The sequence below is a fragment of the Vitis vinifera genome, chromosome 8 (assembly GCF_030704535.1).
Source record: "Vitis vinifera cultivar Pinot Noir 40024 chromosome 8, ASM3070453v1".
In the NCBI taxonomy this organism is placed as follows: Eukaryota; Viridiplantae; Streptophyta; class Magnoliopsida; order Vitales; family Vitaceae; genus Vitis; species Vitis vinifera.
Genome location: NC_081812.1, coordinates 18,529,822 through 18,557,468, shown reverse-complemented (window position 1 = coordinate 18,557,468; position 27,647 = coordinate 18,529,822). Strand labels below are relative to the sequence as shown.

Here is a 27,647-nt window from a genome sequence, read left to right as displayed (position 1 = left end):
AACATAAACAAATGTGAAATTAGCAGCGGAAGGAGTTGAACAAAAAGCAAAAACCTTAAAAACAAGAGTCTTGCCACAGAACAGGGGAACGAACAGGAGAGGGAGGAGGAAGAGTCAGGGGCAGGCAAGAGGAAGACCAATGAGGCCAAGAAATTAAGAGAGGCAAAGGTGGGCATATCCCCATTTGCATTGAATAGATATTAAGATGATGGCTACATCTAACAGCACCAAAAGAGCTACTTTGAACTAGATTAACAGGAACTGATTCCGTATCCCGAAAATTGACCCCATTCCCAAAAGGCCCAAACCTCCTATAACCACACTGTGCACCCACATGAAGCCTTCTCATCTCATTTATGGGGAATTTGATTCATTCAAGATCTTAAATAATGAACCAAATCACAAAAGGGACCACAACCATGAATGTCTATTATGCCAGATTTTTCACTGATAAAGACCAAATTCATTTCATTTTTAACTTTTTTCCCACTTTTTCATTTGTAGAGTAAAAAGAAAGGAGTCATCAAACAATCAGCTTAGAAATATTATTACAGTCACATATGATTCTAGGTCAAGCTAAATAGGAGTTCTGTGCTCACAGCAGATGTAATACTAATGCAGAGGATGCAACTTGCAAGCATTATCGGTAAATGATTGAACATAAAAGGTGTATAGTTGGTTTTTTAAGTCTACGATCAATCTGAAGTGCAGTAGGAGTGGAGGAAATTTCCAGTGGAACAGAGAAATCCATAAAGACTGGAGAGGACATCAACGGGGAAAGCACTCTGCCAGGTTCACAGCTTTGGCAATCCCTCCTCAATTCCTATAAGTTTCATTGTTGCATGCATACTCCCAGATGGGATACTTAACTTGTTAGCTACAGCATTGCACAGGGCAATGTGCCTGGTGATAGAATCCATTGTTTACAGCTAGGACTACTGGGGCATCCAATTCCCTGCCCTCCAGTGAAATGCCTTTTGCCCTTTCCACACACTAAAATGGAAGCAGGTCCAAGAGAAGACTTTGCCTGGATTGTGCAGAAAGGTTACCCACATATGGATAAACAATCACAAATATTTAGTGAGGAGAACTACATGGAAAACTTTAACACCATCAAAATTCAACATTTACGCAGCTGCCTTCTAAAACCATATGTAATAGAAAAATGAGAATCACAAAGATTTGCAATGGTATTTAAACTAGTGCAATTGTACAATGAAAAAGAATGTCTAATCCAGAAACACAAAAAAAAAAAAAGAAACAAAGAAAGAAAATAAGAACAAGAAAAAAGAAAAGCATGAGGCATAACACAAGAAAATAGAACAAGAAATCAGAGCAAAATATTGTTCCCTTTTACACAGAACCAAAAAAATTTACACTTGCTCAACATTACTAATTTATCCAGGCAGAAAAGGAAGACATTCCAGAAAATAGAAAAGGAAAAATAAGGGTGACGGAATCCTCATGGAGCATCATTTACCTGCTTGTGCAAGTCATGATTGACAAAAACCTGTATATCCTCAAAAGCATTTTGCAGAACTATTCATATTCAAAATGAACCTCTACATGCAAATATTTCCTCATGAGCCGAACAATGGATGAAGTGAAATTCGCTAAAATCAAACATTCTTCATGAGTTTTGACCTCTGAAATAATCCCAAAAATGATCAATTTCTTAAGATTGGGGCATCTGTCTACGAGTCCAGCTACCCAAGGTGAAAAGAGATTGCTCATTACTGTCCATCCAAGTTCCAAGACAACCACATTCTCCAAATGAGTTGACACCTGCAAGCCATAACCATCTCTTAGATCTCCATCTCTCAGATCATAACTTAAGGATACATGGGTTAACCGTGGGAAGCAAACAGAAATTGCCTCCAAATCCACAACTTCATCCTCATCATCAAACACAACACCCCAAAGCCGAAGCCTCTTCAATTTGGATGATCTTGAGATCATATGGTAAAACTTTGGCCACATGATTGTGAAGTTGCTAACATCCACAACCTCAAGATTTTCAGTACTCTCACCAATGTCGAGATGGATCACACTAACATCGTCAATCTTGAGAATCCTCAAGGCTCCCTTTCCAATAAGCTCAAAAACATCGAGAGTACAATCTTTCAAGTGCAAATTCTCAAGGTTATCAGCCTCCAACGTAAACTTATCCATACTGATTGCTTCGACATAGATATCCTTCAATGAGGGACCGGCCAGCTCCATTGTGGCTGTTGCATCTGACAGCGCAATATCCAGGTTGATAAGGGCCAAGACCTCAATTTTTGGGCAGGCAGTGAGAAGAAGATTTAGGTCCAATGCAGAAATACTAACATATCTCAGTGAAAGGGATTTCAAGCAGGGAAATTTCTGATAACTGGGTTCAACACCCGTAATAGAATTTTGAGCCAAATCCAAGACTTCAAGCTTTTGCCTACTGCATTTTTCAAGTATGTTAATGCTTGGGGTGGTCCTCACATTATAGTATAGCTGTCGCAAGGTTTCCCTAGTATACATGAGCCAGGCAATCACCGGGGCAGCTGAGAACTCATCAACATCATCCATACAAATTGACAAATACTCTAATCCCGATGTTTGGAATATTGTTTGAGTTATAAGAATTTCCAATCGACTAGTTGTGAGATCATGGTAAACAGGCCAATCATTGGAATTAAATGAAAGAGTGTGTAGGTGATTCTGCCAAGCCTCTCGCCACTTCCGGCAAGTTGCAGATGCGATCACCACATCTCGTGCAGCTCCAAGTCGGGACAGTATGTTTCCGACCACTTCAACAGGAAGATTCTCCATAACCAAAAAGATTGAGAGAAACTACCTTCAACCAGATTCAACCAAAGCCTTTGAACTTGCAAAAGACGAGATAAAATAATCCATACCCACTTACAGATCGCATCGAGATATTAAGTCCACCATCCGGGTTTCTCAGTGTAGATGACAAAAAGAAGAATTGATCACAGGCCACAAACCACCACACCACCAAATCTTCCCAAAAAAAGTCAAGATACCATGACTTAATCAAAGATTCAGAGAAAAACCCAGATCAATATTTTGGGTCCTTTATGAGATCTGGGATTTAAGAAATCAAATTCATAAGCATACCCAGATGGTTCCAAGTCTGCAAAGGCAAAGAAAAATGAAATCTGGCAGCGGGGTCCAGAAAAGAGATTTCAAGCAACAACCTACAAAGTTAAGAACTTTGCATCAATCGACCAAAACGGTTCTACAAATCTAATTTCTGATACAAAAAAGGGAATCAAAGGAACAAAGTTTGTCTCAAAACATATTGAGACAACAAAATAAACAAAAAGGAGATTAAAGAACAACATTTGAGATAGGGCTTACCAGGAGGATAGGAGCATGAAATCAGAGACCCCTCAGCCTAGAACCACCACAATTGGGTATGGAGGAATCGGAAGATGGGATAGAATTGGAAATATCAAAATTCCGATGGGAGGAGCAAGGGGAAAATATGAGGAAATGGTCAACTGTCTCTTCCTCTGGTCTAGTACTCGTGTGGGAAGTCGTTCGCACGTGAGAATACCCACGTCACCAGTCCATCACTCGCAACCCTCTTAACCGTGATGGTGCCACTACTCCACTGTGCTCAGGTTTAGTGTTGAAAAGAAAAGGTTACGGCTAGGGTTTTGTAATTTTCATAAAATAGTATCATGGTTTTAGACTTAACCCAAAACGCCCTTTCTTGGAAATATTTTTGAGCCAAAAAATACCAAAAGTATATGCCGGAAACACAAGCCTATTTACTTTGATAAAAAAAATCCCAATAGTTTTGTATAAAATCTACCATTCTATTTAAAAACTTGAAAATAATTCCTGATTTAAAAATCTAGCTCCTTATATTTTTTAGGCCTAAAAATATGCATTTTTAACAAAAATATCCTTTTATTTTACTTGTAAAAATAACTTCTCTATATTAAAATTTATATGTAAATAATTTAAAGATCGAATGATATTTATATTAAAATGTAGACCCCCATTTGGGACTCATTTTCTGCAGCTTGATTTTGCCAAGTGTCACGATCTCAAAGAGCCACGTGTCCATGCATGGTTGGCTGTTGGGCACCAGAATGGTGTTTTTGATGGCCAACCAAAGGTCGACACGTGTCCAAAGAATCTGCAAAAAGCTGCAGACGGTTAGAGGAGCGGGGTGGCCAGCTGCTTGGGCTTTTTCCTGGCTGTTGGAGATTTTTTTCGGGGAGGGAAGTTTGGAGCTGCTGGAGGAGAAAAGGGAGCAACCGAAGAGATTTCGGAGAGAGTCCTCGAGATAAAGGAACAAGCCAGAAACGGAGGACTTTGCCGGAGGCATTTCTTTTTCTTTTCTCTTTGCTGGTGTGAGGGATTTTCAGGTACGGACTCTGTTCATCATCTCCTCCACCTTGTTTCTGCACATCATTGTTTGTTTTTGTGCATGAACGTTGAACCATCAGGTTTGGTTTTCATTGATCTCTGGTTTACTTGTGGATTTGTTGTTATTGTTGAATCATTTTCTTTTCCTTGGCTTTACTGAAGAGTGTTTTGGCTCTGTTTTTAACTCCACTGTATGCTCCTCTGTTTTTGTACGAACCCATAGCCCTTCAACCCTCTTGCAAGCCTGTGGATGACTCATGAAACGAGGCTTCATTTAATGTCCTATAGGGTTCCCTTACTTTTTTTCTCTTGTCTATAATCCTGGTTTTATACCTCCTTGCTCTTGGTATCCATCTGGGGTGTGTGTGAGATCAGGTGTTTTCACTTGAAGATGCCAGGTTTTCGTTGGGTTAATATATGTGCCTCAAAGCCTTGTACACGGAGATTCAAAAATCTGGGTTTCATTTCTAAGGGCGAAGGATATTGATTGAGGAAAGATGGTCGAGAATATCGTTTAGCAGTAGCAGCTGAGAGGATTTGTGAGGAGAATAGGATGCATAATTGAATGACATGCAGCCATGGAACTCCGTGCCTTTGATTTTGGTGTGCCTTAATGGAGGAATTATTTTTTTAACGAGAGAACTCACATGTGGCTGTTCAATGGCTGAAATTTTTCAAAAAAAAGTCAATGAGTTAAAGTGGTTGTACATGGAGAAATTAATGGTTGAAATTCAAGAGCTTTGACCCAAAATAATGCTTTTAAAAAAAAAAATCCAAAAAATAAAGTGGTTTTGAAAATAATGCCCGATCTAATGCGTCTGTGCCACATAAGCCGCCACGTCATAAAACCGTAGTTGGTGACTACGGTTTTATTTTTCTAAAGTGTTTAGAAACCGTAGTTACCAACCACGGTTTTAACTTTTAAGTTTAAAGTCGTAGTTGGTGACTACGGCTTTGACTTTTTTTTAAAATGGTCAAAGTCGTAGTCACCAACTGCGGTTTTAACTTTATATATATTTATATATAACTTTAATTTTTTTAATAAAAATATTATATTATTTTGATTTTAAATATACTTATTTCATTATTTTAAAAATTATAATATACGAAATTAAATAATTGATATTTTTAATTTGATATAAAAATATATTTTTAAATTTTATTAAAATAATAGGCACTATATTTAATATAAATATAAATAATTAATTAAAATAAAATATAATAAATTATATTTATTTAAAATAAATAAATTATAAATGCCTATTTAGAAAAATAAAAAAGTAATATAAATTATTATATTAATTAATAATTTTTTATATATTATATATAAGTGGTATATAATACCTCTCACACACACATATAAAAGTCTAATTTAAGTTTAAAATTTATCACATTTTTATTTAAATATATAAATAAATTTTATTAAAACATTTGACACTATATTTAATATAAATATAATTATTTAATTAAAATTAAATATAAATAAAATATAATAAATTATGTTTATTTAAAATAAATAAATTATAAATGCCTATTTGGAGAAAAAAATAATATAAATTATTATATTAATTAATAATTTTTTTATATATTACATGTAAATAGTATATAATATCACACACACACACATATATATATATATATAAAAGTTTAATTTAAGTTTAAAATTTAGCATATTTATTTAAATATATAAATAAATTATTATCATATAGATATAATATTATGAACTTAAATTATCATATTTTTAAATTTATCATATTTTAATTTAAGTTCATAATATTATATCTATATGATAATAATTTATTTATATATTTAAATAAATATGTTAAATTTTAAACTTAAATTAAACTTTTATATATATATATATATATATATAGTGTGTGTGATATTATATACTATTTACATATAATATATAAAAAAATTATTAATTAATATAATAATTTATATTATTTTTTTCTCCAAATAGGCATTTATAATTTATTTATTTTAAATAAACATAATTTATTATATTTTATTTATATTTAATTTTAATTAAATAATTATATTTATATTAAATATAGTGTCAAATGTTTTAATAAAATTTATTTATATATTTAAATAAAAATGTGATAAATTTTAAACTTAAATTAGACTTTTATATGTGTGTGTAAGAGGTATTATATACCACTTATATATAATATATAAAAAATTATTAATTAATATAATAATTTATATTACTTTTTTTATTTTTCTAAATAGGCATTTATAATTTATTTATTTTAAATAAATATAATTTATTATATTATATTTTAATTAATTATTTATATTTATATTAAATATAGTGCCTATTATTTTAATAAAATTTAAAAATATATTTTTATATCAAATTAAAAATATCAATTATTTAATTTCGTATATTATAATTTTTAAAATAATGAAATAAGTATATTTAAAATCAAAATAATATAATATTTTTATTAAAAAAATTAAAGTTATATATAAATATATATAAAGTTAAAACCGCAGTTGGTGACTACGGCTTTGACCATTTTAAAAAAAAGTCAAAGCCGTAGTCACCAACTGCGGCTTTGACCATTTAAAAAAAAAGTCAAAGCCGTAGTCACCAACTACGGCTTTAAACTTAAAAGTTAAAACCGTGGTTGGTAACTACGGTTTCTAAACACTTTAGAAAAATAAAACCGTAGTCACCAACTACGGTTTTATGACGTGGCGGCTTATGTGGCACAGACGCATTAGATCGGGCATTATTTTCAAAACCACTTTATTTTTTGGAATTTTTTTTTTAAAAAGCATTATTTTGGGTCAAAGCTCTGAAATTCAAACGGGTGTACGTGGTGGGTTTTTGGAAATTTAATGATGAATATTCAAGGCATTTGATAGTGCACATCAACTAGTGAGTCGGCAATCCGGATGCACAGTTTTTGGTTTGTTTTTATTAATTTCACTTGCTTTTCATATTTTTATTTTTCTTTTAATAGAAAATTGTTCGAGTGACTTTGGATTGCTTTTAAAGATCGATTTTAAATTCTACTTTAATGTTTAATTCTTTAACTTCTTTTAATTCATTCTTAGCATTCCTAATTTACTAAAATCCAATCTTAATAAATCATTTGTTATCGTATTTCTTTTCCACTTATGCATGAATTGCATGGCCACCTTTTAGGCCACGTGTCATCTACTGTTTCAACATCTTCGACTCAAACCCATTTTTGTAAATAATTTTTAAATTATGTTTTTTTAAATAATCCTAAAATCTCTTTAATTTTTTCATCCTTAGTTTTTTTCGTTTAGGTTCCAAAAATCCGTTTTTCAATAAAATTTGGCTGCCATTTTCTTTTCGGCGAGCCACTTTCGATTTTTTCATGATTTTAAAACGTCTTAAAATAAACATGAATTTAAATTCCGTAATTCCGAATAATGGAATTTATGGAATTAATTCATGCAAAAATAAACGGGCTTTGGTGGGGGCCCCACATCAAATAAATTTTCTTCAGAATAAGAGTGAATTTGAATGAAAGGCTATATGTGCTATTGATGCTTTCTTTATCTTGTTTGGTGACATAAGTGACATAGTTGTGATCATTATTGTGCACTAACCCCCCTCTATTGATAGCGCATGGTGGCTCGTTGCCCAGGTATGTACCCATTTTCCTCTAATCGTTGTCTATGCATGTCTCGACTTTTATGTGTGCATGATCACTTTGAGTATTCATTGATTCCCTCATCAATTGCCATGATTGCTTCATTTTATTAGTAGAGATCCGACTTTAGGGACTTAGAAGGGTGCTACGGTTCTTACCGTACCTTCCCGATAAGTAACCTGACCCCCGAACCCGACCCGGTTTTTCGCAGACCGTCTTTTCCAAAATAAGGAGTCACACTTAAGGTTTTTCTTTCTTATTTTGTTTACCCTTTTAAAAATAAAACAAAAATAAGTGACGACTCTAAGTCATTTCCTTTTAATAAATAAAAATCAATTTTTTTTCAAATAAAAATCGAGCTCGCCATTCGAGTGGGAAACGCATCGAGCGATCGAAATGCGGGGTCCACATAAAAATAAGTTTTTTTAAAGTTTAAATTAATTCATTCTTAATAAATTTAAGATAAAAAAAATTCTAAAAAATATGATATGAAAAATATTAGTTTTTTTTTCAATTTTTAAATATATCTTTATAATAATTAAAAATTTTAAAAATGAGATTTATATTACATATAAGTATCTAACTCTGAGAAAATTGACATTTATATACCATTTACCCAGCGTCACTAATGCAAGCATGAGATTGTATTGGGGAGAATGTAATGGTAGGATACATTTGTATATCGTATACTAGAAAGCGGCAAATTAAAATGGGATGGTGTCACACTGTCACACCACCATTACACAATATTTTTCAGCATTTTTTAAAAGATAAAATCAAACCCTCCGAAATAATGCCCCTCCCTTACCAAAAAAATCAGGGCAGATTTCATTCTTCAAACATCCTGTTATGGACCAGGGTCCATCAGGTGGAATCCATAAACTACCATAAAGGTATCAATCAGATACAAGTCACACTTCATGTGAAAAATATTAATGCTCTTCTATCCCTGGACCACGGTTCTAAGTTAAAGAGGAGATTTTAAAACATTTCGTGCTAAGGTAACAAATGTGGCCTATAAAACACTGAACAACTCAATGATCCTAGAATTTATTCAGCTCCTGTGGAGAAGGGGACAATGAAGGCCCATATAAGCACTGCCATTAAAAATATTTTCCATTCTGTAATTTCCACAAGCCAATAGTTCTGAGATGTCTTACATTATAAAGATTATGTGCAGATGTAATAATTATGTTAACAAAGAATATCATAGAACTTCCAGGTGTTCCTAGGCTTTTATTCTTTTACCATTCTTGCAGCAATTGTTCGTAGCTGTTAGTGCAAGGCTTGACAGGGTAAGGAACAGGATAGTGGAAGCTCTCACCAAGTACAACTTTGCCATAATTCTTCACCACCAACCTACTTAGCAGCTCCAGGATTGCCTGTTGTCATGAAAGATTCACCACAACCACACTGCCCTTTAGAGTTTGGATTGATAAATATGAACTCAGACCTGCCCAAAGACAAGGGAAAACAAATTAAAGAAGGGTTTTAATCAAGTTAATGGTGTGCCTATTTTGGTTCTGGCCATGATTATCTCTAACAAAGAAAGAGCAGCCAGTTATGTTATGCAGGTAGAAGCCCATAAAAAAAAATAATAATAATAATGTATGTTTCGGTGCATGGATGAATTGTATGTCCTTGGGTAATTTGAAATTGGGCCAATCCAAAACTTAATGTCATACACCTGTCTGGAGGAGCTTCTAAAACAGCCAGAAATGCATTTCGAGTTCAAACATGGATTTTCTTTATGTTTGGTTAACAAAAGTTCCAAAACCTTATACACATGTTCTTCCCAAATGTGGTTCCAACACAAGCAGCTGCTGACCTGGTTCCTTTTAACATATGCACATGAATTTTTCTCTTTTTAAAGGTAAAAAAATAAAATAAAAATTTAACCACCTTTTTCTCCACTTACCCTTTGTGAAACCCTCAATTGGTTCTCCTCTCTCTCCAACTTTACCCACTTCCTATCTCCATACCAATGTTTTTAGAACCGGACCGGTCATTGAACCGGAAAAGTTACCGGTTCACGGTTCACTAGTCGGACCGACGGTCGAACCGGTGACGTTATAAATATATATTTTATATATTATTAAAATTTAAAAAATTAATAAATAAAAATAATAAATTCTATTTAAATTTTGACAGTATCTATTATGTTTGTTGAGTTTTTTCACAAAATTTTTTACGTGTAGATGTTAATCAACCCAATATTTTCAATAAATTAAAATTTCAATGTGCAATAAATAAAACAAAAAAAAATATTAAACATATCACTACAATTATAATCAATAAAATATTAAGAAATTAAATATAAAACATCAAAATTAAATTTTAAAAAACAAAAATGGAAGGCAAGGCTCTTTGGGAGGTTTCCAACGTCGTGGGAGGGCTTTTTGTCGTCGAGTGGGGGAGCTTTCCAATGCGCCGCCGGGGATGGGGAGCGACGGGACTTTGCAAGCGGGGGGTTGGTGACGGGGATTTGCAATGTTTTGGGGGTGAGGTTGGGAGGTTTCCAGCGCAGGGGGATGGGGGGTCTTTTAATTGCGCAGAAGGGGAGGGGGGTGGGCAGGGTTCCCAGCGCCGGGGAGGTGCTGCCACCGGAACGACGGGATTTGCAGCGTTTTGGGGGCGGGGTGGGGGGGCTTTTCATTGTGCGGCAGGGGAAGGGGGGGAGGGGTGTTCCCAATGCTGGGGGGTGCGAGACGACACTCCAGGCTATAGTGGAGGTACCGCTGCCAGCAAGACGACAGTGGAGGTACCGCTTCCAGCAAGACGACAGTGGAGGTATTAGCCGCACGGGGAAGGGGGAAGGAAAATGAGCTGCTGGAACCGAATGGAACCGGCCGGTTCGTCAGTCGGATTGCCGATTCAAGTGGTCCGATTCCAGTTTGATCGCTTTCCGGTCCAATTGGCCAAACCGAACCGGAACCATGACCGGTCGGTCCAATCCGGTTTTTAAAACCATGCTTCACACTCACTCCTTTCAACAACAACAACAGCACTCTGATTCACTTCTCTACAATTATTGCTTAATAACATATAACCCGAGTCAAACAAGCCCATATAATAATTAACATAAAGTTGACCAAATTTCAACCAGAACTCCAGACGGTTTTTCCAGTTTTCATTGGAACTAACAAAAGATGCTAAGATATTCCTTGTTCTTGAATTCCAAAGCTAACCATTTTCAAAATTACGAATTATTACACATTTACAAGCAGGATTTTTATTTAGATCTTACTCCAATTCAATTTATGTATCCAATCAAATGCAAAATATACCTAATGTTCATTATTATACTGTGAACTTTGAAACTATAGGTTGAGTTGATGGTCATAGTAGTGTCATGTTAGCGGAAGCAACAAGATTAGTGAAAGGTCAAGGGTGGTAGTGACATTGGGGTTGTGTTGGTGATAGTGAGGTGAGACTTATGAATCAAGGCTGGTTATGATAGTGTCATGGTGGAAACCATGGAGTGGAGGTGGTAAAGATGGCAGCAATGTAGGGGTGGCTTTGGAGGTTGTGACACAGTTTCAGTATTGGCTGATGCATTAGTGAACTGATGATAACGCAGGTGGATGTAATGGTGATTCAGTGGTATCTATCTGGGTACTATATGGGGCTTCTGTGGAGAGGCGGCGGTCAAATTGTTATTAAAGGGAATGGTGATGGTATTGATGATGGTGGAGAAATAGGGGTGAAGATGAGTGTGGTGATTTGATAACATTCTTGTTTCACCCAAGTGAAGAATAAACTAACATCTTCCTTAAGCATTCAAACAAGGAGTGGGAAATATTTTCTTCATCCTAAGAGTACAGGTATTCTATTGATTTTAACATTTGGTATTCTATGGCCCAATTTCATTTGCCCCAAACACAGCACAAGGATATTTGGTAATCAATTGCTTTGGTTTTCAGTAGAATGATGGGTTATAACAGATTTGAGAATGAAGTACTTCCAAAAAATAGAAATAAAAAATGATATAAGTAAAGCCAAACATGTGCACATATGCATGCATGTTTGTCTTACTATGCCAACATATATGCTGCGCCTACAAGCCCAAAGAAAATTTGAGTACCTGAGTTTGTCATCTACAAAATCCATCTTTGTACCAATGACATGCATGAGAGCCTTTGGATCAATCAAAATCTTTACACCCTTATCCTCAACCAACTCATCAAACTTCCCTTTGTCATCTATTAAAAAAGAGCAATGATAAATTAAGAATTGTTCACAGTGAAATTATATACCAAATAATGGCTTCCAAAACAAAAAGATTCCTGGAATAATTAATTACATGAAAAAAAGTTCTGATCAGAAAATTCTCATAATGCTATGTCTAACCCAATAGAAAGTCATGTTATCATGTTACGATCCATAACAATACAAGGAGCATTTTATGAGCAACAAAAAGGGAAGTATCAAGAACAAGGAAGAAGAAGAAAAAAATAAAGATGTAATTTTCATATATTTTCATGTTGGTCACTTTCCAAGTCCACACAAGCTTAAAACATCGACTAGAAGTTAAAAGAAAGTGGCTCATCGTCTCAGTAACAAATAATGTCAAATTCAGCTCAAAGAAAGACATCACAAATTGAAAAGCAAACACAAAAATAAAACAGGTATCACAATATACATACATAATCTTTTACATAAGAATATAATTGTTGAAAGCACGAGAAAGGGGAACATCCAAGAATACAAGGAGTATGCATACCCCTGTGGTGGGAAAACAACAAGTTACAGCTAGGGATGGAAGAAATACGGAACATCACCTCCTGACAGGCGCCAGAACTCAAACCCTTCCCACATCATCAGTGACATCAACAAAAATTGCTACTGTGGCTTAAAAATCAATATCAATGACCATATAAAAAGTATCTAAAAAAATAATTTCCATTAAATTCTAGCCTGATACTTCTGGGCTCCCAAGCTTTCTTCCATTGCACTCTTTCCACAGCCCCCAAACAAACCAGTGCCTATGCATGTTTTTGTACATAAACATGTCAAAGAAAGGAGCAATGAAAGCAATTTTCTGAACATGGTGCACTGTTCCAGTCTCCAGTTATTCAAAAGGCCATTTGCAATAAAACTCCTTCGCTCTAAAACTGTGGGTTTAGAACAATTTCAGATGCTAAAAGCATCACAATGAAGCAAATCCATCACTTGCGCATTTGCAATTGGCGCCCACCAGAGGAAATTGGATTGACCAACAAAAAACTGCATTGATGGCTACAATTTCTGCAATAACCTCATTTGCGATAATGGATTTGCATATATAAAACCAATAAGCCTCCACAACCGGGGAGACAATGAAAAGGAAATTCCTGATTCGCACTCAGGGCCCCAATTCGTGCAACCAAACGCACCTTATTCGATCTATTTGTACGCTACGTGCCCGGAAAATATTTTCATGCGCCTAAAATTTGAGGAGGAACGATTTTCCTTGGAAACAAACGACACGAAAGAAGAACAAAAAGAAAAACCGAAGGAATTTAAAGAGAAAGAAACCTGCGTAATTAAGGGTATAGGATAAGCCGTTGCAGCCGCGAGCCTTGACGCCGAGGCGGAGGAAAGTGCGCTGACGCTGCTGAAGGAGGTGCCGTATTCTAGAAGCAGCAGCGTCCGTTAGGGTTAGGGCTTGGCGCCTTAAGCTGGGTCCGGCCTTCGCCGCTGCTGCCGCGAGAAATGAAGATGCCATAGACCACCCCGCGCTATTCCAATCGTTCCGGGCACACTCCTTTGGTGAATTAATCATATACCAATTACATGTCGGCTCCATTTTCCTCTCTGGGGTAATTTCGTCATTCCACCTTAATTTGGGAAAGTCAAAAGGTTAGAAGGAACTCAATTCAAATTTTGTTAATTCGACTATTTATTATCTTCCAAATTTTACTTACATTATGAATTTAAATGATTCAAAATTTTTAGACAAAGCATTTTGTTTTCAAAACGGAAGCAAGGGCAAACCCAATGGAAATTTTATTTTAGATGTAATGTAAGATAATAAATTTATTATATATATTTATTCCCATCCAAATCTTTAAATTCAATATCGTAATCCAAAATATGTTTTATATACAAATATTATGACTTATTTGATAATTATTTTTTTATTTTTTAAAAATTATTCTTAAAAATAAAACCTGAAAACTTATTTGTTTAAAAAAATATTTTTAGTTTTTTTAGATAATATTTTTTTTCACTTGTTTTTTAATGTCTATTTTAAAAAATAATTATACAAATATTTAGAATAATTAAAAATAAAATATCACATATATATTTTATTTTTAAATTTAAATAAAAATTAAAAATATTTTAAATTTTCAAACAAACTTTTATTTTACAAAAGATTAAATAACAGTTTTTAAAAAATATTTTTTAAAATTGTTACCAAAGGTTCTTAAATTTTCATATATTGTGTAGATAAAATGATATGAATTATACGGTAGTTTATAAGAAATCAAATATAAGCTAAATTTATTTTTAAAAATATTTATTTTATTTGTAAATTTTTAATTTATAAATAACAAATTTTTTCTATATTTTTTTTGTTGAAAAGTCGTACATATATGAAAAAATCCCGTTACTCACTTGGACTTTTTCATGGCATGAAAGTTGAAGGGTGTGGGGGATGTATCTACCGAGCTATTTTGGAAGGGTGCCCCAATGTTGATATTGGAGGGTTGTTTTTTGTAGGGAAAAAAAAGGGGTTTAAGGGTTGGGGGTGTGAAGAGAGCCAATCACCTAAACCCTCGCCGATAAGGAGCTCTTCTCATGTCTTTGTTTGCAACAAACCTTTTCCTCCTCCGTTGGAGCCCACACACACCTCATTTCTTCCCAAAAACCCACTTTAGCTGCTTCTTTCCTTGTTTGCTATAATCCTCAGCAAATCTTCTTCCTTCAATTTTATCAACAAAATCCCCACATTGCCACACATTGCCTAGTGTCCAAGCGTCTGAACCCAAGACTCTCTTTCAGTTCCAAATGCGTTCGGGATTCGCTGTTTCTGCAACGCTTTCAGGTTTCTTCCTTGAACCCAGGTGCCATTTTCTCTATATCGTCATAGGATTGTTCTGGTTGTCAATTGTAATGATTTTGTTGTTGATGATGCCTCTGTACTTGTTGCATTTTCTGTTGTTCTCCTTCTTGTTTGTTGGGTTTCTTGGATTTTAGGGTTCTGCTTGATCTGAATTTTTGGTATACTCGCGGGCCATTGTCGTGGGTCTGGTTTTACTGTTTTTGTGCATTTTCTGTACTTAATGTTGAATTTTGCTCTTTAGATCGTTTCTTTTCCTTTGCCATTTTTCTTCAGTGTGCACTATTTGTGGTGCTTTCATGCCACAGTGCTGGGACTGTAGGCCAATTTGCATTTGTGGATTGTAGGTTTCGAGTAGTGGTCTGCTATATTATGGCTGTTTGGCATATGGGAAAGGAATTAGGAACATGCTATTGGGAAGTACTCAATAATCATTTTAATCTTGTAGTGCAAGAGCATACGTACCATGTTGATCGCAGGTTAATGGTCGATCTCACAGTGTAAGAACAGATATACTTTCTTGAGTACAGTCTGCCCTTCTTCAGAATGGTATAAGAAGGGTGCTGTTTTATTTTCTGGCTACATTTTCCAAGGAATTAGGCTGTAATTCAGTGCAGGTTGCAAATTCCAACTAATATAGTTTAGGATGTATGGCCTCATCACACGGCACTAACACAATTTTTTTTACTTATTTTGTTGCATCAACATGAATCGAACCTAATCAAGGTTGAGTTTGCTTACAAAAGATTCATATGTTTGTTTCTTTTATGGGCCTGTTGTAATTGTTTTTGTGTTATGCCCCCTTTTTTTGTTAAACAGGTCTGTGAAGAACAATAGGCTGCAGAATAAGAAATTTAGTAATTTGGGTATTTAAATTTTCTGAAAATTCTTCTGCTCGCCTTGCGCCCGGGATTTGTGTTTAGCTGTTTTAAGATGGCAACTTGTATGTCATCATATTTTACGCCTTCTGATACCAGAAACCAGATGGAGCTACTAAATGTCCTTGGAAGAAGAATATCATTGGGGAATCACCAGAGGAGAGTTAACTCCTTGAAGATGTTTGATGATAAGAATGAGATGTTGGGTGCAGGCCAAAGAATTTCATCAAGATTACCCCAGTTCAAATGTTCAGCCAATTCTCACAGTGTCAGCCCATACCATAGCAAGGACCCTTTTCTTGATCTTCATCCTGAAGTATCAATGCTTAGAGGCGAGGGGAGTAGCAATGTAAGTAGTCCAAGGAAGGATGCTTCAAGTGGGAGTGTGACTGAAAGCATAAGAGATTCATCTGGTCCAAGCAATTATAACGAAGCCAAGATCAAAGTTATTGGTGTTGGAGGTGGTGGGTCTAATGCAGTTAATCGAATGATAGAGAGTTCCATGCAGGGTGTTGAGTTCTGGATAGTTAATACAGATGTTCAAGCCATGAGAATGTCACCTGTATATACTGAGCACCGTTTACAAATTGGTCAAGAGTTAACTAGGGGTCTTGGTGCGGGTGGGAACCCAGATATTGGTATGAATGCAGCCAAAGAAAGCAAAGAAGCTATAGAAGAGGCAGTTTATGGTGCAGACATGGTCTTCGTTACTGTAAGTTCAAACTCTGTTTAGACATTATAAGATAATAAGATATTTGATGAAAACAAAAGTTATTCAAAGTAGAGTGTAATTTTTGTGCAAAAACTGTTATTTATTGTCATACATAATCTAAATTTAGTGGCTCAATTATGGATCTTTTACCACTTTCAGTATCTTATATGGTTGTCTCCTCTTCTTTTTTGTGAGAGCTTTTGGATGATAATGTTGATAGAAGGAGAGAACCCTAGAATGTAATAGCCTTTTTTCTATTTGGTGTGTTATCTTCTTAATCCATGTAATTCATCCTTGCTATTACTCCAACTAGCCATAAAGGATGTAGCTGATCTCTTGTTTACTTAAAAGTTTCAACCTGAAGGAATTGCTATTCTATTATTATTGTTATCATCAATTTCATCTTTAGCTCTTTTTTTGGTGGATTTTGGCATCTTGTTTATTGATTGCACTTCCTACTTAATTCTAATGCTTCTTTGGTTCACTAATCAGGTCTAAATTAACAATATGGCTTTGAACTGCATGATTCCAGGCTTCTCAGTTTTCAATTTTTTTTTTCTTTTTAAATTTAGCCAAGTTAAATTATTGATGTAGCTTCAATTAAAAAACTTATGTGGTAGTCATGCATCCCTGGCTGAATAAGTTGGGTGGCAGCTGGTTGAGATAATGGTTAAGATACATGAGACAGTATTAATTGAGAGGGTTTCAAATTTAATGGACATATCCAATCCTGATGTTGTTTTGAAAAAAAATTGTCAATTTTGTTTAGTTGAATAAAAACTTAGATATTTCTAATGAATATTTAAAATAAGAGCAATCTGGTGCAAAAGTATAACATGGAAAGTTTTTGCGAGTTAGCATAAATAGTATATTGATATGTAAAGTGATATTCATAGATATGCTCTATGACTTTTATTATGATAAAATATTAAAATTTTAAGAGCTTTATACTGTTAAAAACTTGGACAAGGTAAGCTAGCCTTCCATTCCTGTTTTTATTTATTTTTTCTTACTTCTGGGCCTTTAATTTCTATCCACAGGCTGGAATGGGTGGAGGAACTGGCACTGGTGGGGCTCCTGTGATTGCAGGGGTTGCAAAATCAATGGGTATCTTGACAGTTGGTATTGTTACGACCCCTTTCTCTTTTGAGGGACGAAGAAGGGCAGTTCAAGCTCAGGAAGGAATTGCAGCTTTGAGAGATAGTGTTGACACACTAATTGTCATTCCAAATGACAAGTTATTGACTGCTGTTTCCCAGTCAACTCCGGTAACTGAAGCATTTAATCTGGCTGATGACATTCTTCGACAAGGTGTCCGTGGTATATCAGATATAATTATGGTATGTGATATGTAATGAATTTGTTATGAGAACATCAAATTCCATCTGGTTCCTTCTATGTTTTTTTTTTTTCTTATAAAAATAGAATTAGGACTAGAATTAAAGAAACAAAGCAAAAAGGAAGAAAGAGAAGAAGAGTAGAGAAGGAATCTCAAACCTATGATTTAGGAAACATGTTAGTGATTTATTAGATTGGGTTTCTGTATATATAGATTCAAGATACTCCAAACATAGTTATTTCTTGTCTTTCTTCATCTTCCTTGGTACCATGATAATGGTAATTGATTCACTTTAATTTCTTGATAATCACAATGAGAGCATTCTAATTTTGTAAGAAAGGTTATGTCTGTATTTTCTATTAGTTTCCTTCAAATGGATGATGACTCATGCTTTTACTAGTAGTCCATTCTATGCATCATTATCCAAGTTTGGCATGTGCGATATCTATGCACCAACTTGAGGGGGAGAGTCGGCTATGTACAACTGTGTATAGCTGATTGTGTGGTTATGATTTATTTTGTATAGTTGGCTATCCTAAAATAGCCTTGTGTACTTTGTATAAATACTCTTGAGATATATGAGAATATTCCTTCAACGATTTATCAAATAAAATCAATTTGGAGAAGAGAGATTTAATTCCCATTGCTAGCTTCCTAATGAGGAGGAGTAGTGGCCAAGTTAGGTTATAGGAAAGGGGATATTAGCACCGTAGACTTGGGTCTTACCCTAGAAGCCCCCTGTAAGTCAATGGTTGGTTGACATTTGTTGGAAGAGAGGGTCCACAAGAGATTGGCTATGTGGAAAAAGGTGATACCTTTCTAAGAGTGGAAGACTCACTTTCATCTAGGGCACTCTATCAAGATTGCCTATTTACTGTATGTCTCTTTTTGTCATTCCCATTTAGATGAGTGAGGATTGAGAAGATTCAAAGAAATTTTTTGAAGGGTGGGGGTTCATTAGAGAAAAACCACACTTAGTGAGGTGGATAATTGCTTGCATAGAGAAACTTGATGGAGACCTTGGGATTAAAAATCTCTCAATTCTAAATAGGGCTTTGCTAGGCCAGTGGAATTTGAGGTTTGCCTCAGAAAATGAATCCCTATAGAAGCAAGTTGGGAAACATGGGGAGGAGGAAGGAGGTTGGTGTTCCAAGGACAATAGTGGTGGTTTTGGGGTGGGATTGTGAAAGGTCGTCAAGAGAGTTTACAAGAATCTTAATGGCAAAACCTCATTCATTGTGGACAATGGTAAAAGTGTGAAGTTTTGAAATGACAAATGGTGTAATGATTCACATCTAAGAGAGTCTTTCCAATCTTTGTATTTCGTAGCTATGACAAAGGATGTCTAGGTGGCTGATGTGCAAGGTGAAGGTGGACATTGGAACACTCACTTTTCAAGGAATTTGAATGAGTGAGAGATAGAAAGGGTTGAGGCCTTCCTCTTGAGGCTTCAAGCAAGGCTATGAGTAAATATGAGGAAAGAAGAGATGCATTGGATGGATGCAAAGAAGGATAAATTTTTAGTCAAATCTTTTTATAATTTCTTGGGGTAGGAAAGAGCAGAAGAGTTTCCAACGTGTGTTATTTGAAATGCAATGGCTTCGATCAATGTAAGGTTTTTTGCATGGGAAGCTTATTTGGGAAAGATTTTGACTTTGGATAGACTACAAAGGAGGGTTGGTCCCTAGTGAATTGTGTTTTCTTTGTAAAGAAGATGAAGAGTCATTAGATTACATCTTTTTGTATTGTGCTAGACCTAAGTGTTATGGAATTTGGTTTTATTTGTTTGGATTGTAGGGATAATATCAAGTTCGGTTAGAGAATTCCTCTTGGGGTGTTTTGTAGGAAAGAAATGAAAGAAGGTTTAGAGGGTTATCCTGTTGTGCATATTTTGGTGTTTGTAGAAGGAGAGGAATTAGAGAGCATTCAGAAGCAAAGAAATTTCTGATCAAATTATCAGATCTACTTTTCTTTGCAACCTTCTTTTATGGATTAAGATGTATAGAGATGGGGTTGCCCTAACCATGATGGATTTTATTGATTTGTTGGGGTCCTTGGGAAGAGACTTTTTTCCTAAGCACCTTGTATTTTTTTGCTTTGCCTCTTGGCTTACTTTGTATACAGTCTATGTACTTTGTTGCACCTTTTTTAGGTCCTATTAATATTTTTTTTTTCCTATCAAAAGAAAAAAAAAGATGAGCATAAATGGACTGTACTTCTACCAGCATGGGTAACATTTGGTGGTGCATGTCACAGTGAATTTTATTTGGGTATGCCACTTCTAAAATTTTCTTCATGTCACTATGCTTTGTTCAGATAACTAGATTCATTGAGATTTTTTGGTTCAAGATTGTGTACAACTTTTGGGGTTCATATTGTTGTTCTTCTCTAAATGGCGGTGAGTTACCTCAACTGCAGATCCCAGGATTGGTGAATGTGGATTTTGCTGATGTGCGAGCTATCATGGCCAATGCGGGTTCTTCATTGATGGGCATAGGAACTGCAACTGGTAATTTTAAGAAGCTAGTTTTACTAGAATGCACATATCCTTCAACTATTATATTTTGGGACATTTCTAAAAATATTCACCATTTTGTTTCTTGTTTACAGTATAAAATTTAAAATCATCGAATAGTTGCTAATCTTGCAGTAAAGTTATAATATTCTCTCTACTTTCTCTGAATTTCTTGGGTAAGAGCTCAAGAAGGGTAGGTGATACATGTTGCTTGTATGTGTTCTCTAGCTGAGAACGGCTGAAGGTCCAGACAGTTCTTTCTGTATGGCTGAATGAAATGGTCATAAACCATATAGATAATTCTTTTTTACCCAATTTGCTGCAGCGTGGTTTCTGCAGAACAATGTGAAGTTATATGGAACTCATTTAGGAGCCACAGTTCATCTATAATTAATTCTTCCATTATCATTGCAAATTTGTTCAGTTGAAATCTATAACGTGGTTTCTGCAGAACAATGTGAATTTATATGATAACCCTTTTACCAAGGCCTGTTTTGGATCATTCTCTTATTCTATTGGAGGGAGGTGGGGTGAGAAGCAGTAAGACCCCGTGCAGATTCGAAAACATGTGGCTTAAGGTGGATGGGTTCAAAGACTTGGTGAAGGGATGGTAGGAAGGCTATCAGTTTAGTGGGTCTTCTAGCTTTATTTTGGCTTCCAAACTGAAGGCATTCAAGGAAGACATTAAACTTTGGAATAAAGGAGTGTTTGGCAATGGTGCAGTGCGTAAGGCCTGTGCTCTAGACCAGATCAATTTCTTGGATGCCAAGGAGAGGGAAGGTCGTCTTTCTACGGAAGATATGGATGCTAGAAGATTGGCAGTAGAAGATTACAGTTATTGGGCTGTTCTTGAAGAAACCTCTTGGAGGCAAAAGTACCAAGAGGTTTGGTTAAAGGAAGGGGACAAGAAATACAAGGTTTTTTCACAAAATGGCCAATGCAAGGCGCAGTAGGACTATCATTGGGAGAATTAGGATAAATGGAGAGTAGGTAATCGAGGAACCAGAAATTGCAACAAAGATTGTTCATTATTTCAAGTTGCTTCTGTCAGAACCTGTGGGGGAGTGGAGACCTAGTATAAATGGTCTGCTTCTCAAGTTGCTGAGTATTGAGAACTCTATCAAGTTGGAAGAGGCTTTCACAGAGAAGGAGTTCTTTGAGGATCTTATGGACTAGAACAGGGATAAAGCCCCGTGACCTGATGGTTTTTCCTTGCTAGGAGGTGGTGAAGGAGGAGATATTGAGCTTTTTCAAAGAATTCTTTGAAAGGGGAACTTTTGTGAAAAGTTTAAACTCCACCTTTCTGGTGTTAATTCCAAAAAAAGGTGGAGCTGAAGATTTGAAGGATTTTATGCCCATAAGTCTTGTTGGCAGTTTGTATAAAATTTTAACCAAAGTCCTGACTAATAGGTTGAAGAAGGTTATGGGAGATCTGGTGTTGGATTTGCATAATGCATTTATGGAAGGGTGACAAATTTTAGATGTTGTCCTTATTGCTAATGAAGCCATTGATTCAAGAATGAGGAGCCGTAGAGGGGGGATTGTGTGTAAATTAGACATAGAAAAAGCTTATGACCATGTAAATTGGAGCTTTCTTTTGGAGGTGATGGGAAAAATGGGCTTCAGTCAGAAATGGATTGAGTAGATTCGGGTTTGCATTTCCACAGCTAGTTTTTCAGTTTTGGTAAATGGGGTTCCTTAAGGTTTTTTTCAGAGTACAAGGGGATTGTGATGGGGGGATCCCCTATCCCCTTACCTCTTTGTGTTGGTTTTGGAGGCTTTAAGCTCTCTTTTGAGAAGGGTGATGAAGGGTGGCTTAATCTCAGGCTTTAGGGTTGGAGGGGGAGGTAGAGAAAGAGTTCTAATTTCTAACCTCCTATTTGCATATGACACTCTTCTGTTCTCTGATCCTTGTCCAAATCAGCCCACTTATTTAGCATGGGTTTTGCTTTGATTTGAGGCCTAATCAGGTCTAAAGATTAACTTGAGCAAGAGTGAGCTTATTCCAATAGGGGATGTCCCCTAACGTGAAGGAGCTAGCTTCAGTATTGGGTTGTGGTATAGGAAAACTACCTACTAAATATTTGGGCCCACCCCTTGGTGCTCCCCTTAAGGCTAAAGTTGTTTGGGATGTGGTGGAAGAAAGGTTCTTCAAAAGATTGGCTTTTTGGAAAAGGCAATATCTATCAAAAGGAAGAAGAATCACGTTGTTGAAAAGTACTTTGTGTAGCCTCCCAATTTATTTCTTATCCCTTTTCATTATTTCTAAGTTGGTGGCTATGAGATTAGAGAAAATCCAAAGGGATTTCCTTTGAGGAGGAGGAGCTATGGATAAAAAACCTCATCTTGTGAATTGGTCGACAATTTGCAAAGATAAAAAAAGAGGGGGCTTGGTATTAAGGACTTATCCACTATCAACAAAGCTCCTTTGGATAAATGGTGTTGGAGATTTACCTCGGAAAGGGATATGCTGTGGAGAAAACTAATTTCCGGAAAATTTGGGGAAGAACTGGGAGGTTGGTGCTCTTAGGAAAAGAGAGAAGGCCATGGAGTTGGATTGTGGAAGTCAATTAGAAAAGTATGGGGAACTTTTAAAGCAACAATAAGATTTGAGGTGGACAATGGAAGAAGAGTCAAATTTTGGCATGACGTGTGGTGTGATGATATGCCCTTGAAGGATTCTTTTCCTTCTTTATTCACTTTTGCTATTGCTAAGGAGGCATGGGTGGATGAGGTTCGGGAGGTAGAAGAAGGAATGGTCACTTGGAGCCCTTGCTTTTCAAGAAATTTTCATGATAGGGAGTTGGATGTTGTAAATAATTTTTTTCTAAAACTTAGCGAGTTTGGTAGATTTAGAGAAGAGGAGGATAAAATGGTTTGGAAAGCTACCAAGAATGGGGTGTTCTCTGTAAGGTCTTTCTACAATGCATTGGAAAATATGGGTGAAGTGACTTTCCCTTCAAAGATGATTTGGAATTCTTGGGCTCCAACTAAAGTAAGTTTTTTTGCTTGGGAAACGACTTAGGGCCAGACCCTAACTATGGACCAGCTCAAGAGGAGAGGATGAGTTTTGGCAGGTTTTTGTTGTATGTATAAAGATGCAAATGAATCAATTGATTATCTTCTCAGCCATTGTGGGGTAGCTAGAGAATTATGACACTTTCTCTTTTCCTTCTTTGGCATTTTGTGGGCTCTTCCTTTTTCTATTAAGGATTTATTGGAGGGATGACATGGTAGCTTTGTGGGTAGGAGAAGGAAGGTTTGGAGAACAACCCTTCTTTGCTTTTCATGGATAATTTGGAAGGACTGAAATCAAAGAACTTTTGAAATGGAACAACACACTATCCAAGCCCTCAAGGATTCCCTCTTAACTAATCTGTATATCTGGTCTCGAGGGTTCCTTCTAGGAGACAGGCAGGAAGGCCCATCCTTTTTATTAGAGTTTATAGAATGGGTGGGCTCTTCTTCTTAAAAGTGGTTTTGTAGCTACTATAGCTGGTTTTTGTTTCACAGTTGTATACTTCCGATATACTGTATTTGCCACTTTAGTTTGGTATCCTTTTTATAGTCATTAATATACATACTCTTATTTGCCTATCAAAAAAAAAAAAAAAACCTAAGATATGCCATTATTTTGCCAAAATGAATAACAGTTCAAAGATGGCAGCCCTCAAGTAAGGTAATTTGGCATACAGTGGTCTGGAGGCTATAATACTGATGAGAGAGTAAACGATAAGCTGTTTATTAGCATGCATTTTCCTAGAGATACTGACATTTACCTTTTAATTTTTTATTTTATTTTTTAGTACTTTTTAGTTTATAACATGAAAATGTTTGTTCAAAAGATACTGGAAGGAAACAAATATTTGTTGCCCATTTTTTTGATAAACAGCAAAGAGCATATATTAAGAAACGCCAAAAAAAGGGTGCACACCCAATGTATGCAGGCAGTATATACAGAATAAACCAAAGCAAGCACCAATTGATATTTGTAATCCATGCCAATAGCTTGTGATCATGCTCATATTTTGTATTATCTGCATTCCATTGAGCAGCAGATTCTTCTCTGGATTGAATCTGTCCCAAAAATAACTATTGCATACAGAGGAAGCAGGGTACATGCATCAACCCTAAGTGATTTATTGTTGCTTGTTCTTTGTGTAGGAAAGACCAGGGCAAGAGATGCTGCATTAAATGCCATCCAATCACCTTTACTAGATATTGGCATAGAGAGGGCAACTGGAATTGTGTGGAACATAACTGGTGGAAGTGATTTGACTTTGTTTGAGGTCTCTCTCTCTCTCTCTCTCTCTCTGAGTTATGCTCATGGACTTGACCTATATTTATATGTTTTTCTTGGTGCCATACTTTCTTTATGCATGTTCTGAACACAATTTCATGTGCTTGAAATTATGGCTCATATGAGAACCAAACCTTTCTAGGAAATACTGAAATTGTTGCTTCCTGAAGCCTTGTCTACCACAATCTCTGGAAGGCCTATATGTCTTCAAAGTGGATAAACAATATTGTAAAAGGGGCCTTCGATTTCTGGCCACTACCTTTAGAATTATTTAATCGCCATGGCCTAGTTACATGAAAAGAATAAGGATATATCTATCTTTCCATTTATATATGCAAATAGATAGTCTCTGTTTGTGTGAATGTATATCATGATTCTGTTATTGTTTTTGTCTTTGAGGTGGCCAAAATGTTAGCTCCTGTTCTGCAATTCGCATGCATGTTTCTGTAGCTTTCGTCTTAGTTTCAAAAAAGGCAGTTGTGAGGCATACTCGACCAATTAAATATCTGATTTTGCTTCACTCTAATCTGCTAGTTCTGAGGCAGTTAAAACAGTTTAAAGTATGAATTCCCTTCCATTTGGCATAAAGCCTCTCACTTTTTAATTTATGTTTTCTGTAGGCAGCTGTCATTTGGAATCCTAATTGAATAAAATGCTGAACTGAGTTTTGTGGTTCTGCTATCTGCTATCTTCTAGATTGATTGTGGTCATGCTCTTCTATAGTTCATTATTTTCTCTTACTATAATCTGCAATGCTCATGTAAAGATTTCTTGCAGGTAAATGCTGCAGCAGAGGTTATATATGACCTTGTGGATCCTAGCGCTAATTTGATATTTGGAGCAGTGATAGACCCATCACTCAGCGGTCAAGTAAGTTATTTTATCTTTTAAACATGGGCAGCACCATCCTTTAGCATAACTAATTCTATGGATGACCATCATGACTTTCAAATATAAGCTCAAGGGAGGGTCGTTTGAGCCAGTTGTGACACTAAGCCCCTTATGGGGAAGTAGAGAAATGTTTTCTATTGGAGGTTCTCAGTAGGCTGTGTGCGCATGTGTAGTCTAGTTTGCATGGACCTAAGAAGCGATTGTTCTTGTGCCTCTAAGCGTCAAGCAAGGTTTTCAAAGGTATTTCCGATGGGCCCTTCAAGGCTTGCCATGGGGCATGGTGTAACATAAACACAATGAGACATTGTTAAACACACAAGACCCCCAAAAGGCATCAAGAGTCGTTTAATCCGCAAATATTAGTATTCTGTGACATGGAACAACCTAAATTGTCGTTTTCACTTATTCTATTCTTGAGACCAAATTGGTAACTAGGAGTATCTAATGTGCATCTTGTTTAGCTTACAATGAAAAGGGAATTGTTCTTCCTGTTCTTTTTGGACATACCTGGTGGATACCTATCCGAAAAATTGGCATGTTGGACACATTCCATACTCAAACCCTTCATATTATGTTCAACATGGGTGCTTCACATCCTTCTAAGTGTGCATGAAACAAAAGGCAAAACCAATAAGGGTGATGGTTTGTACGAAGGATTATGACTCTTTTCTTTAAATTTGACAAATTAATGGAGAAAGATAGTTATTATTTACTTGGATTTTTACATGCTAAATATTGCAATTAGAATGCCCTTCTTGCCTTTCTTATACTATAACCAATTTTATGGATGGAACAAATTGAACTTTTTGATACCTTGAACACGTCAAAAACTGGTTCTCAAGATAGACTTGTGGCTCTGTCACAAGAGAAGTGCAGTTTTACAAGTTTTTTTAAGAAGCAGAAAATCATGATTCTGAAGCAAGTGCATCACCTATAGAAGATTCCTTTAAGTAAATCATGTTTGGAATGCACCCATAGAAAATGGGGAAAAAAATGAGTTTGCTTAGAATATTTTATTAGATTTGGAAGCTCAGTTCTCATTTATGATACAGGTAATAGTGGAAGATAGGATGGAGAATGTTAGATAAAATGTATTGGAGAAAATTGGAAATGATGCGCTTGAATCATAATTTCTGGGCTTGTTTAAGTTGGACAAGAGAGTTTATCATTTCAATTTTCAAATGCAGAACGACTTAGATTGCGTTATTTCATTGACTTGGTTATGAACTAATGACTTGATGATTTTGGCATAAAAATAATACTTACTTTGCATTGACTTTCATTCAGGTAAGTATCACTCTTATTGCCACTGGATTCAAACGCCAAGAGGAAAATGAGGGGAGGCCCCTCCAGGTATCTGTCACTCTATATAATTATAATCCAAATAGTAGTTCTATCACTTCCACTTTCTAGTTTTACTTGATTTCGGTCAAAATGCAGGCAAGTCAATTAGCACAGGGAGATGCCAACTTCGGAATGAGTCGACGCCCTTCTTTCACTGAAGGTGGGTCTGTGGAGATCCCAGAGTTCCTAAAGAAGAAAGGGCGCTCACGCTACCCAAGAGCTTGAAATAACTTTATTTTTATTGTAATATTCCTCTCCTGTTTCAAAGAAATTTCTCCTTCAATCCGACATCCTGTCTTAGGAATTTGAAACTCCCCTTTCTAGTGACAACTTACTGCTCATGGCCTTTTTTTAGTGGGTTTCTGGCTCTGAAATGATATAGAGTATCCTGGTTTGAAATGTAGCAGTTCCTAAATAAAAGGTTTCAGATATGGTTTTCTTTCTTTCGCCTTGAATTGATGATGTTAAAAATACAACTAGAAAGTTTGAAATTTTTGAGCTTGTTAGTAGTGAAGCATTATTCAAATTAGCCCCGATTCCTTTTTTTTCTCTCTCTCTATCTCTCTTTTGTAAAAGGACCATTTGCTGGAGTGGAATCACTTTGT

The 27,647-nt window shown here is 35.8% G+C and overlaps 3 protein-coding genes across 7 annotated transcripts; 1 reads left to right on the top strand and 2 right to left on the bottom strand.

Moving 5' to 3' along the window:
- Positions 1 to 520: 520 nt before the first annotated feature.
- Positions 521 to 3,593, bottom strand: LOC100240797 (F-box/LRR-repeat protein At1g67190). 3 transcript variants are annotated; one of them, XR_009466447.1, is made up of 3 exons: positions 3,358 to 3,591; positions 1,481 to 3,194; positions 521 to 1,027 (listed from the first exon to the last, which is right to left on the bottom strand). XR_009466447.1 is itself a non-coding variant. In XM_002282722.4 (2 exons), exon 2 carries the CDS (start codon positions 2,803 to 2,805, stop codon positions 1,540 to 1,542), a length of 1,266 nt encoding a protein of 421 aa, XP_002282758.1. In that variant the 5' UTR covers positions 2,806 to 3,194; positions 3,358 to 3,593; the 3' UTR covers positions 1,303 to 1,539. The 3 variants fall into 3 exon arrangements, 2 of the variants coding, with proteins under 2 accessions (XP_002282758.1, XP_010654081.1); XM_002282722.4 differs by lacking the exon at positions 521 to 1,027 and having other exon boundaries at positions 1,303 to 3,194; positions 3,358 to 3,593; XM_010655779.3 differs by lacking the exon at positions 521 to 1,027 and having other exon boundaries at positions 1,303 to 3,250; positions 3,358 to 3,555.
- A 5,523-nt stretch (positions 3,594 to 9,116) lies between these two features.
- Positions 9,117 to 13,868, bottom strand: LOC100245893 (iron-sulfur assembly protein IscA-like 1, mitochondrial). 2 transcript variants are annotated; one of them, XM_002282716.4, is made up of 3 exons: positions 13,536 to 13,868; positions 12,103 to 12,220; positions 9,117 to 9,471 (listed from the first exon to the last, which is right to left on the bottom strand). In XM_002282716.4, the coding sequence occupies exons 1-3, from the start codon at positions 13,804 to 13,806 to the stop codon at positions 9,378 to 9,380; spliced, it is 483 nt and encodes a 160-aa protein (XP_002282752.2). In that variant the 5' UTR covers positions 13,807 to 13,868; the 3' UTR covers positions 9,117 to 9,377. The 2 variants fall into 2 exon arrangements, with proteins under 2 accessions (XP_002282752.2, XP_059595160.1); XM_059739177.1 differs by lacking the exon at positions 9,117 to 9,471 and having other exon boundaries at positions 11,914 to 12,220; positions 13,536 to 13,847.
- Positions 13,869 to 14,620: 752 nt separating this feature from the next.
- LOC100251032 (cell division protein ftsZ homolog 2-1, chloroplastic-like) lies at positions 14,621 to 27,571 on the top strand. 2 transcript variants are annotated; one of them, XM_019221682.2, is made up of 8 exons: positions 14,621 to 15,048; positions 15,883 to 16,653; positions 17,694 to 17,993; positions 20,411 to 20,501; positions 24,672 to 24,796; positions 25,585 to 25,677; positions 26,986 to 27,051; positions 27,139 to 27,571. In XM_019221682.2, the coding sequence occupies exons 2-8, from the start codon at positions 15,997 to 15,999 to the stop codon at positions 27,265 to 27,267; spliced, it is 1,461 nt and encodes a 486-aa protein (XP_019077227.1). In that variant the 5' UTR covers positions 14,621 to 15,048; positions 15,883 to 15,996; the 3' UTR covers positions 27,268 to 27,571. The 2 variants fall into 2 exon arrangements, with proteins under 2 accessions (XP_019077227.1, XP_002282740.1); XM_002282704.5 differs by having other exon boundaries at positions 14,626 to 15,067.
- Positions 27,572 to 27,647: the final 76 nt, after the last annotated feature.

Coding starts and splice junctions, on each gene's coding strand:
- LOC100245893 (XM_059739177.1), bottom strand. CDS start 13,806: ATGGAGCCGACATGTAATTGGTATATGATTAATTCACCAAAGGAGTGT. Junction 12,221..13,535: donor CTATACCCTTAATTACGCAG/GTTTCTTTCTCT, acceptor CTTTTTTAATAG/ATGACAAAGGGAAGTTTGAT.
- LOC100240797 (XM_002282722.4), bottom strand. CDS start 2,805: ATGGAGAATCTTCCTGTTGAAGTGGTCGGAAACATACTGTCCCGACTT.
- LOC100251032 (XM_019221682.2), top strand. CDS start 15,997: ATGGCAACTTGTATGTCATCATATTTTACGCCTTCTGATACCAGAAAC. Junction 20,502..24,671: donor GGGCATAGGAACTGCAACTG/GTAATTTTAAGA, acceptor TTCTTTGTGTAG/GAAAGACCAGGGCAAGAGAT. Junction 27,052..27,138: donor ATGAGGGGAGGCCCCTCCAG/GTATCTGTCACT, acceptor GTCAAAATGCAG/GCAAGTCAATTAGCACAGGG.